This window comes from Apodemus sylvaticus, chromosome 5 (genome assembly GCF_947179515.1).
Source record: "Apodemus sylvaticus chromosome 5, mApoSyl1.1, whole genome shotgun sequence".
NCBI classification, from domain to species: domain Eukaryota; kingdom Metazoa; phylum Chordata; class Mammalia; order Rodentia; family Muridae; genus Apodemus; species Apodemus sylvaticus.
The window spans coordinates 72,293,452-72,308,620 of NC_067476.1; the positions used below are offsets into that span (position 1 = coordinate 72,293,452).

Here is a 15,169-nt window from a genome sequence, read left to right on the forward strand (position 1 = left end):
GGTCCTGGGACGGACAGTGGCTCATGGCATGCTTTATTTCACGAGAGTGTATTCTGTAGCGCTAACTAGAATGCTTTCATTTCAGAGTTCAGTTGATTCTACTGCCTCTAGTCCTCCATCCACTAAAGCAGTAAAGAGAAAGGCTCCAGAAATGAGTACTGCGGTAGTTCAGAGATCAGCTACTATCGGTAGTTCTCCAGTTCTCTACAGCCAGTCAGCTATAGCTGCAGGTAAGCATCATGACTGAAGTGGGTTTTCTCGATCAATATATCATTTGTTTCCAGCATTAGATGCTCTTAAGTTGAAAAGTTAGAAAGCTTTTGATTGAAAATATTACTTATAGGGCTGGAGAGATGATGGCTCAGCGGTTAAGAGTATGGACTGTGCTTCTAAAGGTCCTGAGTTCAATTCCCAGCAACCACATGGTGGCTCCCAACCATCTGTAATAGGATCTGATGCCCTCTTCTAGTATGTCTGAAGATACCAACAGTGTACTCATGTATATAAAATAAATAAATCTTAAAAAAGAAAATAGTACTTACATTTTTCTCCTAGTTACTAAAAAAAACTACCCTTAAACATTTAGTATGTATCCTTATTTTTTCAAGATTTTTTTCCCCTTTTTTTGGTTTTGTTGTCATATTTTGTTTGTTTTGTTTTTTGAGATGGGATTTCTCTATATAAAAGCCTTGGCTGTCCTGAACTGGCTTTGTAAACCAGACTGGCCTCAGACTCACAGAGATCTACCTGCCTCTACATTTCCAGTACTGGAGTAAGAAAGACGGACATGCATACCATGCCCAGTTACGAAATTTAATGTTTTGCTGCTAGCAAATATATGTATGTATGTATGTATATATATATATATATATATATATGTGTGTATATATATATATATATATATATATATATATTCATTATATGCAAGTACACTGTAGCTGTCTTCAGACACACCAGAAGAGGGCATCAGATCCCATTACAGATGGTTGTGAGCCACCACATTGTTGCTGGGAATTGAACTCAGGACCTCTGGAAGAGCAGTCAGTGCTCTTAACTGCTGAGCCATCTCTCCAGCCCATAATTTTGTAATTTAACTCCTAGTTTCTTTTTCCTTCTGTCTGTTACAGTGTGTCCGTTTTACAGTTTCCTTTTATGTTTCCTGTGTTAGGTCACCAAGCAGTGGGGATGGCACACCAAGCAGTATCCGTTAGCCATGCCGCAGCAGGAATGGGTCATCAGGCCAGAGGGATGAGCCTGCAGCCAAATTACCTGGGACTAGCAGCCGCACCTGCAGTTATGAGTTATGCTGAATGTTCTGTCCCCATTGGAGTGACTCCTGCATCGCTGCAGCCAGCCCAGGCACGAGCAACCATGGCAGCGCCTGCTGTTGTCGAACCCCCTCCGCCTCCACCTCCTCCACCCACACCTACACCACCTCCACCACCGCCAGCTCCCAGAGTGCCACCGCCAGAGAAGACGAGAAAAGGGAAGAGAGATAAGGTGAGTCTTCTAAAGTTAAAAAGTTTAAGGTGATGATACTCATAGCAAAATTACTTTTTACGAAATAAATTGCCAGGCAGTAGTGGCATACGCCTTTAATTTCCAGTACTTGGAAGGCAGAAGCAGGTGGATTTCAGTGAATTTGAGGCCACCCTAGTCTACATAGTGAGTTCCATCTAGGACAGCCAGAGCTACGTAGTGAGAACTTTGTCTTTTTTACATATTTGAGTTTTACATACATGTATATCTGTGTACCACCTGTGGGCCTGGTACCCCTGGAGCTCAGAGAGAGGGTAGTCAAACCCAGAACGGAGGATTTGTGGATTTCACTCCAAACCCTCTAGAAGAGCAGCCAGCACTGACTGCTGAGCTGTGCCTCCATCTTCCTTCCCTGTTAGTCATAAAAAGAATTTGTCAAGTACATAAACTAATGGATAAAGGAATAATTTATCTATTTCCTTTTATTTATGTTTATGTATATGTGCCTGTATATAGAGGCCAGAGAGAGCATGGGCGTCCTCTGGGACTTAAGTCATATACCCCTGGTGTGAGTGCTTGGAAGCAAACTTAGTTCCTTTGCAAAGAACAGGAAGTACTCTGACCATTGAGCCATCTCCTTGGCCCCCATCGTGAAACCTTATACACACATGATGTGTTCTGAGCATGCTTGCGTGTACCAGCTACTTTTTTTTCCTCCCACAAACTCCCTTTCTCCTTCAACTTGTCTACAATCTTTTGTTTATCCCCACCCCCTATAAACACATGACATTCTACCTTTTGTTTTCTTTGTGTGTCTGTGGGTTTTGGTTTTTTTTGGTTTTTGGGTTTTCTTTTTTTTTTTTTTTTTTTTTTTTTTGAGACAGGGTTTCTCTGTGTAGCCCTGGCTGTCCTGGAACTCACTCTGTCGACCAGGCTGGCCTCGAACTCAGAAATACACCTGCCTCTGCCTCCAAGTGCTGGGATTACAGGCGTGCGCCACCACCGCCTGGCCCATCTTTTGTTTTCAAGACAGGGTTTCTTTGAGTAGTCTTGGCTGTCCTGGATCTCACTCTGTAAACTGGGTTAGCCTCTAACTCAGAGAAATCTGTCTCCTTCTGCTTCTTGAGTACTACGATTAAAGGCACGCACTACCATGCTCAGCTTCTATATTGTGACAGTGACTTTTATAGTTTATAGGGGCATGAGCACTATACCACCAAAAATGTTTCTCCTTCCTCCATCAACTATTAACTATATAAATGCTCAGGATGAGTGGGGCCCATGAACTCCTGCACTTCATGACAGGTCCAGTCTTGTGTAGGCAGTACAGCTACTGTGAGTTTAAGAGAGCGCCAGCCATGGCATACCAGAAATAAGCATTGCACACCACCTGCACCCAAACCACTTCCATGATACTTCTGAGTCTTGGCGTATCAGGATGCATCCCGTATCATCTTTATTCCTTGGATTCAGGGGAAGATCTTAATCTTCAGTGTAAAAGATCTACTTACTTGTTCACTATGGCATTTCACTAATCTGCCACTTTGTTATAGGCAAAGAAAAGTAAAACCAAAATGCCATCTTTGGTAAAGAAATGGCAGAGTATCCAGCGGGAGTTAGATGAAGAAGATAATTCAAATTCCAGTGAAGAGGACCGGGAATCGACTGCACAGAAGCGAATTGAAGAATGGAAACAGCAGCAGCTGGTGAGGTAAGGGCGCTGTCGCAGATGGGCAGAGCTCATGGCGTTAGTCCTAGTTAGTCCTTTATGAAGAATATACATGCTACTTGGCTGAGAAACTTGAAACATTTTCCTGAATGGATGTGAGGTTCAATTTTCCCCTTTAAAGAGTTTTTATTTCTGAAAAAAGTTTGGTTCTCTTTTTCCAATGAAGTAATAACATGCAAATTGTTTTTACAGTGGCCTGGCAGAAAGAAATGCTAATTTTGAAGCCCTTCCTGAGGACTGGAGAGCAAGACTCAAGAGAAGGAAAATGGCTCCCAGCACATAGTTTTCATTTTGTTTTATGTTCAGTCTTAACCAGATTTAAGCTGTTGTCAAATGAACTGTAAATGTTATAAGGAAGAACATATACATTTCCTGGGCAAGGACACGTGCACACAAAGTTGTGTGCATGCATTTACGAAATGTAGTTTTTCTGTTGCTGAGATGAGGTGATTGGAATTGCTTTGACCTGGCTGTCTTTATTCTCACACTGGCAAACTTAGCATGTTAGATATGAGTTAAACATGTGAGTCATGGGCATGAAACCTCTGTAGGACTTGCTGGGAAAGTGAAGGGCTTTCCTGCCCAGTAGAGCTTGTTTAGTTCTAGTGTGGCACTCTCCCTCCGTCTACTCCAGAACAAGTGCAATTAAGGCAGCTCTGTGTCCTACCTTGCTTGACCATCAGGATCTCTTTATGACCTCCTCCTCCTCGAGTCTGCTGCCCTGAAGTGTTCAGGGCATCATCTGTGCTGATGGCCACACTTGAGAGTCGTTCTTCTCAGCAATCCTAGAACACTCACTTTGCAGCAGGTGGCGTATTTACACACAGGCAGGAGCAGCAGCAGCAGGTGTTAAGATCCTTGGTTTTGAGAAATTCCCCCCTAAGTATGTGGCAATAAGTATAATAAGCCACTTTGCGTATTGTCTTCATCGTCTTACCCACTTCAAAAATACACCTTCCTTCTGTGTGTGGATGTGTTCTCCATAAGATTCCAGTATTTAAGAAGCAGTTCACTGTTGTGTACTTTCTATTGTATCACAATCAGGAATGGTCACTTTAAACTGAAGAAAAAAGCAAATTGTGTCTTAAAGCTGTTTGTATTTCTCCAGTTTCTGACATTGTAAATTTGTATATATGCACCAATAAAGCTCTTTTTATACTTCTGACTGGTTATCCTTTTGCTCTTGTAAGTATGCTTCCCACAGTTACATAACTAGGACTTAGTGGATGTCCACTCTTAGTTGTTCTAATCAGACTAGTACAGACACTGACATTGAACATCAGGATAGGGAAGTTCCTATCCCTGGGGGATATAGGAAGACAGGGTTCTAAGAAACACACAAGGGTGTTTCCGATAAGATGGTGCCATTTCTGGAGCTTATATCCTGTTAATAATATAGCTGATATTTGACCTACTTAAGTCCTAGAAACAATGTAATATGGGGGGGGGGACTGCTTTGGCAGCTTTTTATTAAGTAATACAAAGAAGATTATGGAAAGTAATATATACTTAAGATGCGGGGCCGTGGAAGATTATGGAAAGTAATATATACTTAAGATGCGGGGCAGTGGTGGTGGTGGTGGTGGTGGTGGTGGTGGCGCACGCCTTTAATCCCAGCACTTGGGAGGCAGAAGCAGGTGGATTTCTGAGTTCCAGGCCAACCTGGTCTACAGAGTGAGTTCCAGGACAGCCCGGGCTATACAGAGAAACCCTGCCTAGAAAAAAACAACCTTAAGATTATAATCACAATAGCTAACCAAAGATAATAGTTGGGATTTTATTCTAGTATATTCCTATGCAGTTCATTTTTTTTACTTGTATTACAGTGTATTAGATTTTATTTATCATGTGCTAATGTTGGGATGCTCATTTTGTACATAAAATTGTTTTATAATTTGCATAGAGTAAATTTCTACAAATAAAGATTATCAACTAGCTATTAAAGCTTTTGCCTTAATTAGCAGTTTTCCAGGCTGGTAGGAGTTGCTGGAGATCGCCAGCCCCCTTCGTGCCCTGTGCAGCTGAGCACAGGGGTCCAGTGAGCAGCTTCTGGGTGGTTCGATTTGCCACCTACGCTTATAGTTAGTTTTGCTAACTAGCTTTTTGGTGTGGAAGGTTTTTTTTTTTTTTTTCATTATAGCTAGAAGGTAGAGAATAAAGAGTATCCGATAACAGTGTAGTTGGGAGGAGGACATTCTAGTCTTCGAATCTGCCTTGTCTCCACAGCCTAACCTGGCTTTTAAGAGTCAATTCACTTTACCTTTTTGTTGAAGAATTCTTTATGTATATGGATGTCTTGTCTGCATGTATATCTGTACACCAGAAGAGCGAGCCCATAGGGAGCTGCCTTGTGGATGCTAGCATTTGAACTCAGGAAGTGCAGTCAGTGCTCTCTGCCTCTGAGCCATCTCTTCAGCCCTGAAATTTATCCTGAGAATAGCACATCTTTACTTTTAGACAGTAGTGTCATTGAGTCGATGGAGACTCACAGGTCCTTGAACAAGTCTCAAAAAGTAACTGTGAGGCTCAGCTCTTAGAGGTCTTTCAAATGACCCAACTTTGGTTTCCAGCACCCACATCGGGTCGCTTTTAATTCTACTCTAGGGAGACTTCCGACCTCAGCGGGGACCTGCACTCAAAATCACACTTATTAAAACAAGTTTTAAAAATAAAGGCTGGCTAGATAGCCTAGCAGGTTTGTTTGCTTGGCGCTTGAGTTAGTCCCTGAAACTGATGCAAAAGTGGAAGGAAAGAACTGACTCCACAAAGTTTACCTTACACATGTTTGCACGCTAATCCTGCACAAACAAGCAGTATGAAGAGTAAAGGGGAGGAGGCTGTCGAGAGGTCCGGTCCAGGAGCTAAAAGCACTTCCTGCTCTTTTAGAGCTGCACCCACTTACCAATTCAAACAGCTCACAACTACGGATAAATAGCTCCCTGGGGATCTGAAGTCTGGCCTCCGCTCGAACACACAGGTTTTGTTGTTGTGTTGTTACTGTTGTTTTAAAAGGAAAAACTTTTTAAACCAAATCAAGAAAAGGCAGGGGAGGGGGAGGAGGATATTTTAAGTTTGTCAAAGGGAAGAGAAATGAGGTAAACTAGAATGAACCTGAGTCCTGCTCTCTAGGACTGTCCTCCTGTTCTCTGAGCATATCTGTGATCTCTTTTTTAATAAGGTTTGGTTGCTTGCTACAACTCTAACCCTCACCAGCCCCCAAAGGAATGGAAGCTTCTGTCCCTTGAACAAAGTAATTTACCCACACCTACAGAAACTAGAAAAATAAAAGGCTCCCGGCACTGTACTCATCAGTTCCCAGTCTGTAAAGTTTGAGATGAAGTTTCAATGAGTAAACCATTGGAGTGTGAGATACAAGTCGCCTGACATCCCAGGGCTCGCAGCTTACAGATGAGGGCGGGGTCCTGCCCTCCTTCCGCTTCTGGCTCCCGTTGCTAGGCTCCCAGGGTCCTCGCAGAAAACTCTAGCAGGTGAGCTGAGGACTGGGCCTGCGAAGGAGCGCCCTAGCCGGCAGGGGACAAGCAGGGGATTCTAGGCAGGAAAGGAGTGAGGAGGAAAGGGGGGCGAGGAGGGCAGGGGCGGACAGGACTCCGGGCTGGCCTCTGCAGAAAGTGAGAGTGGAGGGGTGACCACTGGGGAGACCAGCTGGGGAGAAGGGGGAGCTAGGGAGCTCGGTGTCACCCCGCGGGCCCCGGTGGAAACTTCTGCTCCGTCCTTCCCGGGGCTCTCCTCTGGGCAGTCCACACTCCGAGGCGGGGCGCTCAGAACTGAACGTTTCCGGGGCTCTCGCTTCCGACCCCTGACCTTTCCTTTTCAACTGCTCTGAGGCGACTCTGCGCGTGCCCCCAACCCTGTTCCTTTCCCTTTTCTGTGGCGTCCTGGTGTTGGGCATCCGTTCTCAGTGTAAGCTAAGCATGGGGCCAGCGAGGCTCCTGGGGAGTCTAGTGGACCAGGCGTGGGGACACACAGAGCGCCCAGGCTCCTCAGGTGCGTGCTGGGAACCACCGTCCTTTCCTTTCCTAAGACGCCGGCTTAGCAAGAGTTAACCCCGGAGTGGTTGTGGGTGTGAAAGGGCAGGGCCTGCAGGTTTGGCGGTGGGGGTTGGGGGGACTTGTAGCTTCTGTGTAATCAATTACCTGTTTGGAAATTAGGCAGGTATTGCAGCTGGGTGCGGTGCTACTAACTCGCCAACATCATACTATGAGGCAGTAACATGTTCCCGGCGTTGGAAACAGAGCTAAAGCAGGAGGTTGGTACACTCCCTTTCCAATAACTTCACAGAAACCCAATCCAAAATCAAAAGATTCACTGTGGTGGAATGCTGGTCCAGGGAGGTGTAGTTTTGGGGGAGGACTATCCCTGAACTTGCTGTTCTCCTCCTACCTCTGCTTCCCTGGTGCTGGGATGACTTAGTGTTCACCACCAGACCTGTTGGAGATTATGATTCCCAAAATAGAACAATTCGGTATTTGCATGGATTTTGCTTGTTCTGTTACCGTATGCTGTGCAGCACATTTGGTGCTTTTGGTTAAGAACTCAGTGCCATCTGATTGAAACGTTCTGCTTGAGAATGACTTTTCCTCCACAGACTCTTCCTGACCCCTATGAGGACTTTATGCTCCATCACCTCCAATATTATGGATATTTCAAAGGTAACACTTCCTTCTCCCCAGCATCAGTGGGTTGGACTGTCGCATTTACTGAAAGAACTGTTTGGATAAAACTCGAATACTGTTTCGAAGTGATTAGTTAAAAAGTACTTCCTACCCCCAATTAAACTCTGTCAAGAGACAGACTTACTCTAGCAGAAGTACAAATGCCTCTTCAAGGCTCTTCAGTTTATTGACCTGTTTATTTTTCTACTGATGCACTAATAATTACTAGCTCTGAGTTGCTCTATGGCATTAAATAGATTCCTTTTTACATGAGTCTCACTATGTAGCCCAGGCTGGTAAGGATCTCCCCGTCCTGCCTTAGCTGCTTGCACTGTTATGTGCAGCTGTTATAATCTTGATCTCTGGACAGTTGTTTCCTGTCACCTTAAGTGTTTCACCTTTTCTTGAGTCTTTGCTTCCCTCTCTTCTTTTTCTTTCTTTCTTTTGATTCTGGACATAGAACTTCTGTTCAATACAGTATGCTATGCAAGTATTCTGCCGAGCTGCATTCGCCCGTTTATGTAGATTTTAAAATTTGTTTGTGACATTAAAAATTTTTAGGAACTGAGGTTGTAGCTCAGTGGTAGAGCACTTGTCTAACATTACCCAGGAGCTACATTTAATTTCCAGAACCTTGAAATCTTATGTTTTTTATTTATATATTTATTTACTTTCTTATTTGTTGATTTGGGGATGGGGGACCAGTCAGTCTTGACTCTTGGATGTACTATGTACCACGTACTACCTTTTTGTAGTTTATTAGAAGAAATATTTTGTTTTTCGTTTTTCAAGTCAGGGTTTCTCTGTGTAGCCCTGGCCATCCTGGAACTCACTCTGTAGAACAAGGCTAGCCTCAAACTCAGAAATTCGCCTGCCTCTGCCTCCCAACTGCTGGGATTAAAGGCATGCACCACCACTGCCTGACTTGTTTTGTTTTGTTTTTAAAGATTCATTTTTTAACTTTTACTTTTGTGTGTGCATGTTATCTGTGTGCGCACATGTGTGTGTAAGTGCCCACAGAAGCCAGAAGAGGGCGTGGAATCCCCTGGAGCAGGAGTTACAGTTGGCAGTGAGCTATCCAATGTTGGTCTTAAAAATACAACTCTGGTCTTAAAAAAAAAAAAAAAGCAGCAAGTTCTTGTTGTTGTAACTGCTGAGCTATCCATTGCCAAACATTTTAACTTAAAAAAAATATTGAGGGCTGGAGAGATGGCTCAGAGGTTAAGAGTACTGTCTGCTGTTCCACAAGTCTTTAGTTCAATTCCCACTAATCACATGGTGGCTTATAACTATCTATAAGATCTGGTGCCCTCTTCTGGCGTGCAGTCATACATGCCGGCAGAATGCTGTATATATAATAAATAAATAAATCTTTTTTTTTTTTTTACAAAGCTACTTTTAATACTTTGGGGTGTGCCCCACAGGAATAAAAAACACTGGGAAGGGGTAACCCCCTCACCCCCAGGAATGGCCCAGAGGGAGAGAGGCTACCTGAGGGGAAGGAAGCACAAAAGGAACCCGCTGCAGACTCAGGGCAAAGGGAATGCCATCGGTGCTGGGACCTGTGAGCACTACAGGAAGAAACTCGAGCATGGTGGGACTGGCTCCAGGCACACAGGCGTATGGCAAGAGGGTTGGACGCGAAGCCACAAAGCTACTTGGGTTCCTCCTCCTTCTTGTTTGCCTTTTCTGCTTCTGCTGCATGATCTCCGAGTCCCTCTGCTTGCGGGCGGCAGCGGAAAGCCCATCGTCTCGGCGCTTTCCCTTAACCGAGTCGCTCTGCTTCTTCATGTTCTTCTGGCGGGCGAGCTCTCGCTGGTTACCGCGGGTCATGGCGACGGCAGCGGCCAATAAATAAATCTTTAAAAAAATAAAAATAGATTAAAAAATATTGGGGGTCAAGGTGATGGTGGTGTGTGCTTTTAATCCCAGCACTCAGGAGGCAGAGGCTAGCAGATCTCTATGAATTTGAGGCCAGCCTGGTCTACAGATCAAACTTCATGACAGCCAGGACTACACAGAGAGTAAACACTGTCTCAGTAAAACACGCGTGCATGTGTACATACACACATACACAACACACACACACACATACATACAGAATGTATATATATGTATATATGTATATGTAGATAAGTATATGTATATATGTATATGTAAATGTATATGTATATATATGCTCAGTTGGTAGAGTCCCACCTAGAATAGCTGAAATCCCTGTTTTGAGCACCAGCATCTTATAAATGGAGTCATGGTGGCACCAGCACTTGGGAGACAGATTCAGGAGGATGGAACGTCATGGTTACCCTCAATTACACAATAAGTTTGAAGCCAGCCTGGTCTACATGAGATCCTCTTTTAAAAACTGGGGCTGTGGGTGGGGTGAGGATATTGCTAACGGATTAAAATGTTGGCTACTTAAGCATGAAGGCTGGAGTTTGGATCCCCAGAAGCCACTGTAAATGCTGGTGGGCCAGTGACCGGCCTGAAATCCCAGCTCTGAAAGGCATAGACAGCAAGCAAGACTAGACATATCATCGAGTTCTGCATTTGGCTGTGAGCTCCTGGCCCAGGGGATCAGGTAGAACAGTGGAGCTGGGGTCCCAGCATCCACCCCATGATTCCACTTGCATGAGCGTGCACACATGTGCATTTGCAACTACACACTTGCAAAACACGTTCAAGTTGAGGCTCTCCTGGGTGACACAGAAAGTTTAAGCTAGCCAGACTCCTACCGTGGTTTAAAACCCCATCTCAGCAAACAAACAACAAAACTTACTGCACTTGGATTAAATCTATAGACTAAATGAAATTTTATAAGAGATGATAAATTTTTGCCAGGCATGGTGGTACATGCCTTTAATCACAGTGTGGTCTGCTTAGTGAGATTTGGGACAACCAGAACTGTCCTGAATTCATAGAGATGTGTGTGCCTGTCCCGAGATAAATTTTCAATAGCAGGTATTCTACGATCTGGGTATGTTTCTTCATTTACTTAAATATTTAATGTCTTTTAGTAGAACTTTTTTAAAATTTTTAAGATGTTTTATGGATATGGGTGTGGCTTTTGGTGTGTTTTTGTTTTGTCTTGTTTTTCAAGACAGGAGCTCACGTTGTAGACAAGGCTGACCTAGAACTCATAGACATCCATCTGCCCCCAAGTGCTGGGATTAAAGGCTGGGCTGCCACCGCTGGTGGTATATGTCTTTTATAACTTCAAGCTCATCCACATAGGTAGACCCCTTCCAACAAAACCATACCTCCTAATCCTTCCCAAGAACTATCATAACTATTCTAACACATGAGCCTGGGGGCCGTTCTCATTCAAACCACCACACATGTTAAATGCCTTTAAAAAAATTTAGTGTGTGTTTGTGTGCTTTGTTAGGGTTTCTATTGCTGCAATGAAACACCATGACCAAAGAGCAGTTTGGTTGGTACTAGGTTTATAAGAAAGGAGGTTGAGGGGCTAGTGAGATGGCTCAGAGGTTAAGAGCACTAACTGCTCTTCTGAAGGTCCTGAGTTCAAATCCCAGCAACCACGTGGTGGCTCACAACCATCTGTAACGAGATCTGACTTCCTCTTCTGGAGTGTCTGAAGACAGCTACAGTGTACTTACATAAGATAAATAAATAAATCTTTAAAAAAAAAAAAGAAAAGAAAGGAGGTTGAGCAAACCGTGGGGAGCAAAGCCGTAAGCAGCACTCCTCCACAGCCCCTGCACCTGCATCAGCTCCTGCCTCCAAGGTCCTGTCCTGATTTTCCTTGATGATGAAACATAAGAAAGTGTAAGCCAAATAAACCTCTATCAAGCATTAATTTGGAAAAAAAAAATGACCTACAGGCTTCCTTAGAGTTTATCTTACAGAGGCATTTTCTTAATTAAGGTTCCCTCCTCTCTTTAGCTTGTGTCAAGTTGACATAAAACTAGCCAGCTTGCTGTGTTTCCCTAGGTTGTGTTTTATAAAAAGAAAGTCAGGATATGTTTTTTTTTAATATTTATTTATTATATGTTAGTACACTGTAGCTGTCTCCAGATGCCAGAAAAGGGGGTCATATCTCTTTATGGATGGTTGTGAGCCACCATGTGGATGCTGGGATTTGAACTCATGACCTTTGGAAGAGCAGTCAGTGCTCTTACCCGCTGAGCCATCTCTCCAGCCCAGGATATGTTTTATAGAGCCAGGTATCACCATACCTGATGGGTGGGAGGGGTGCCTTGGCCGGTCCCCCCCTAAGGTACCAGTCACGTGACAGGTATAGTATAGAGACATGAGATGGGGAAAGGCAGAGAAAGACTGAGAGAGGGGAGAGGAGGGAGGGGAGAGAGGGAGAAAGGGGTGAGGGAGAGAAGAGAGTCAGGGAGAGAGAAGGGACAGAGAGAGTAAGAGAGAGAGGGGGGGCCAAACGGCCCCTTTTATAGTACCCTGGCCTACCTGGCGACAGCCTGTAACTGTTGGGTGGCGCTTAGAAGGAATGCCAACACCCTGCCTGGTGTGTACCGTATACGTGCCTGGTGTCTTTAGAGGCCACACAAGTGTGTCATATCTCCCTGGAATTTGAGTGACAGGTGGCTGTAAGCCACCATGTGGGTGCTGGGACCTGAATGTGGGTCCTCGGAAAGAGCAGTGAGTACTCGTACTGCTGAGCCATCTCTCTCGTCTTACATGTCTCTTTACATTTTAATTTTTTGGAAGCTAGGGGTGGAAGTAAGTGCTTGTAATCCAAGCACTGGAGGCTGGGCCAGGAGGGTCAGAAGTTCACAGTCATCCTCAGCTACAAAAAGACAAGAAGGAAATTCGCTTCTATTATGTTTCTTCTGTGCGGGTAGATAATGTGCGTGCATATACCATCATTTGTATGTGGTGGTCAGAGAACAATTCCCAGGAGTGGGTTCCCTCCTTCCATTGTGTTGGCTCCGAGGACCCAGCTGAGGCGCCTGTTTGTTTGTTTGTCTGTGTGTTGGGTTGGGTTTGGTTTGGTTAAGTCCTGGGTTATCTGATTTATTATTGTTTCTTCAAGACAGAATTTCTCTGCATAGCCCTGGCTGTCCTGGAACTCGCTTTATAGACCAGGCTGCTCTCAAACTCAGAGATCTGCCTGCCTCTGCCTCCCTAGTGCTGGGACTAAAGGTGTGAACCACAACATTTTTTTTTTCCATTTGTGTTTTGTTTTGTTTTGTTTTTTCAATCTTTGAGACAGGGTCATTAACCCAGGTTAATCTTCACCACACTATATAGCTTTATTTTGATTGTTTACTTTTGCTGTTCTAGGGTACAAGCCTGGGCCTTGCTCGTATTATGTGGTTGTTCTACCGCTGAAGTAGATCTACAGATCTTGGTGTTTCAAGGCAAAGTCTTAGCCGGGCGGTGGTGGTGCACGCCTGTAATCCCAGCACTCTGGGAGGCAGAGGCAGAGGCAGAGGCAGGCGGATTTCTGAGTTCGAGGCCAGCCTGGTCTACAGAATGAGTTCCAGGACAGTCAGGACTATACAGAGAAACCCTGTGTCAAAAAAACCCAATCCAAAAATCAAAAACAAAAACAAAAAACAAGACAAAGTCTTGCCGTGTAGTGTCACTGGCTTCAACCTCTCAATCCTGCTACCTTCCGTCTAACCACAGTGGCCAGCTGGCTGCTGGCTGTAATTCCGGCAACCGCTAAACTTTAACTGTTTCTACTTTATTACTAATTTGTTGAAGAGAAAACTTCAGTTTGTCGGACCCAATAAGTATCCTTAGGACAAAAAGGCTTCGGAAGCAGGGTGTGGTTGCACACACCTTTAATCCCAGCATTTGGATCTCTTTGACTTTGATGGCCTGGTCTACATAGTGAGTTCTAGGAGAGTCAAAGCTACGTAGTGAGACCTGTATTTTAAATTTAAGAAAACTTTTGGCAGGGTACTTTGCTCCCACTCTGGCACCTGCCTTCGAGTGGGGTTGGCTCTCCTTCCTCTTAGAGACACTGGTTTTCTGCCTTCCAAGCCCTTTATTCCATTATACAATGGTCTTTTTTTTTTTTAATATTATCTTCATTTACATTGCCAATGGTAAAACCTTTCCCGATTTCCCCCTCTCCAAAGACCCCCAGCCCCTCCTTCCACCCCCATCCCCTACCCCCCCCAGCCCCCAGCCCCCACACCCCTCCATGTATATACTCCTCTACCCGACTCACTCCCATCTCCCCGCCCCTTGATTTCCCTTTGTTGGGGCCTCTATTGAGCCTTTACCTGACCAAGGACAATTCCTCCCACTGATGCCCAACAAGGCATTCCTCTGCCACATTTTTGGCTGGAACCATGTGTGCCCCTTGGTTGATGGTTCACTCCCTGGGAGTCTTGGGGTGTCTGGGTGTCCTAAGTCATTGTTTTTCCCATGGGGCTATAAACCCCTTCAGCTCCTCCGGACCACCCTCCAGCTCTTCCATTGGGGACCCCACGCCCAGTCTAATAGTTGGTTGCTAGTTTCTGCCTCTGTATTTGTAAGGCTCTGGCAGGGCCCCTCGAGAGACAACCATGGCATGTTCCTTTTAATATATGCTTCTTGTCATAGTGTCAGGGTTTGGTGACTGTTTATAGGATGAATCCCCAGGTAGGGCAGCCTCTGGGTGGCCTTTACTTCAGTCTCTGCTCCACACATTGTCTCCCTTATTGTTCCTGTGAGTATTATGTTCCCTTTCTTAGAGGAGCCGAAGCACCCTCACTTAAGTCCTACTCTTTCTTGAGCTTCCTGTCCTGGGTGAATTGTAACTTGTTTATTTTGAGCTTTTGGGCTAGCATCTGCTTATTAGTGAGTGCATATCATATGCATTCTTTTGTGACTGGGTTACCTCACTCAGGATGACACTTTCTAGTTCCACCCATTTGCCTAAGAATTTCATGAATTCATTGTTTTTAATAGCTGTACTCCATTTGTGTATATATATCACAGTTTCTATATCCACTCCTCTGTTGAGGGACATCTGGGTTCTTTCCAGCTTCTGGCTATTATAAATAAGGCAGTTATGAACATAGTGGAGTATGCGTCCTTATTACATGTAGGAGCATCTTCTGGGTATATGCCCAGGAGTGGTATAGCTGGGTCCTCAGGTAGTACTATGTCTAATTTTCTGAGGAATTGCCAAACTGATTTCCAGAGTGGTTTTACCAGCTTGCAATCCCACCAACAATGGAGAAGTGTTCCTTTTTCCCCACATCCTCTTCAGCATCTGCTGTCCCCTGAGTTTTTCATCTTAGCCATTCTGACTGGTGTAAGGTGGAATCTCAGTGTTGTTTTGATTTGCATTTCCCTG

The 15,169-nt window shown here is 44.6% G+C and overlaps 3 protein-coding genes across 3 annotated transcripts in view; 2 read left to right on the forward strand and 1 right to left on the reverse strand.

Moving 5' to 3' along the window:
- The window catches only part of Fnbp4 (formin binding protein 4), a 32,561-nt gene extending 28,188 nt beyond the window's left edge, over positions 1–4,373 (forward strand). The window contains exons 14-17 of the mRNA XM_052182897.1: positions 86–230; positions 1,169–1,500; positions 3,033–3,190; positions 3,401–4,373. Coding sequence (XP_052038857.1) covers positions 86–230; positions 1,169–1,500; positions 3,033–3,190; positions 3,401–3,491 — 726 coding nt within the window. The 3' untranslated portion in view covers positions 3,492–4,373. The remainder of the gene's footprint in view (positions 1–85; positions 231–1,168; positions 1,501–3,032; positions 3,191–3,400) is intronic.
- A 2,670-nt stretch (positions 4,374–7,043) lies between these two features.
- The window catches only part of Agbl2 (AGBL carboxypeptidase 2), a 36,764-nt gene continuing 28,638 nt past the window's right edge, over positions 7,044–15,169 (forward strand). Inside the window, exons 1-3 of the mRNA XM_052182898.1 lie at positions 7,044–7,213; positions 7,378–7,475; positions 7,815–7,878. Coding sequence (XP_052038858.1) covers positions 7,440–7,475; positions 7,815–7,878 — 100 coding nt within the window. The 5' untranslated portion in view covers positions 7,044–7,213; positions 7,378–7,439. The remainder of the gene's footprint in view (positions 7,214–7,377; positions 7,476–7,814; positions 7,879–15,169) is intronic.
- Positions 9,260–9,724, reverse strand: LOC127685594 (modifier of protein aggregation 4-like). Its single transcript, XM_052182899.1, has one exon. The coding sequence runs from the start codon at positions 9,712–9,714 to the stop codon at positions 9,337–9,339; it is 378 nt and encodes a 125-aa protein (XP_052038859.1). The 5' UTR covers positions 9,715–9,724; the 3' UTR covers positions 9,260–9,336.

What these genes read in the sequence shown, in the direction of transcription:
- LOC127685594 (XM_052182899.1), bottom strand. Translation starts at nt 9,714, where the DNA reads ATGACCCGCGGTAACCAGCGAGAGCTCGCCCGCCAGAAGAACATGAAG.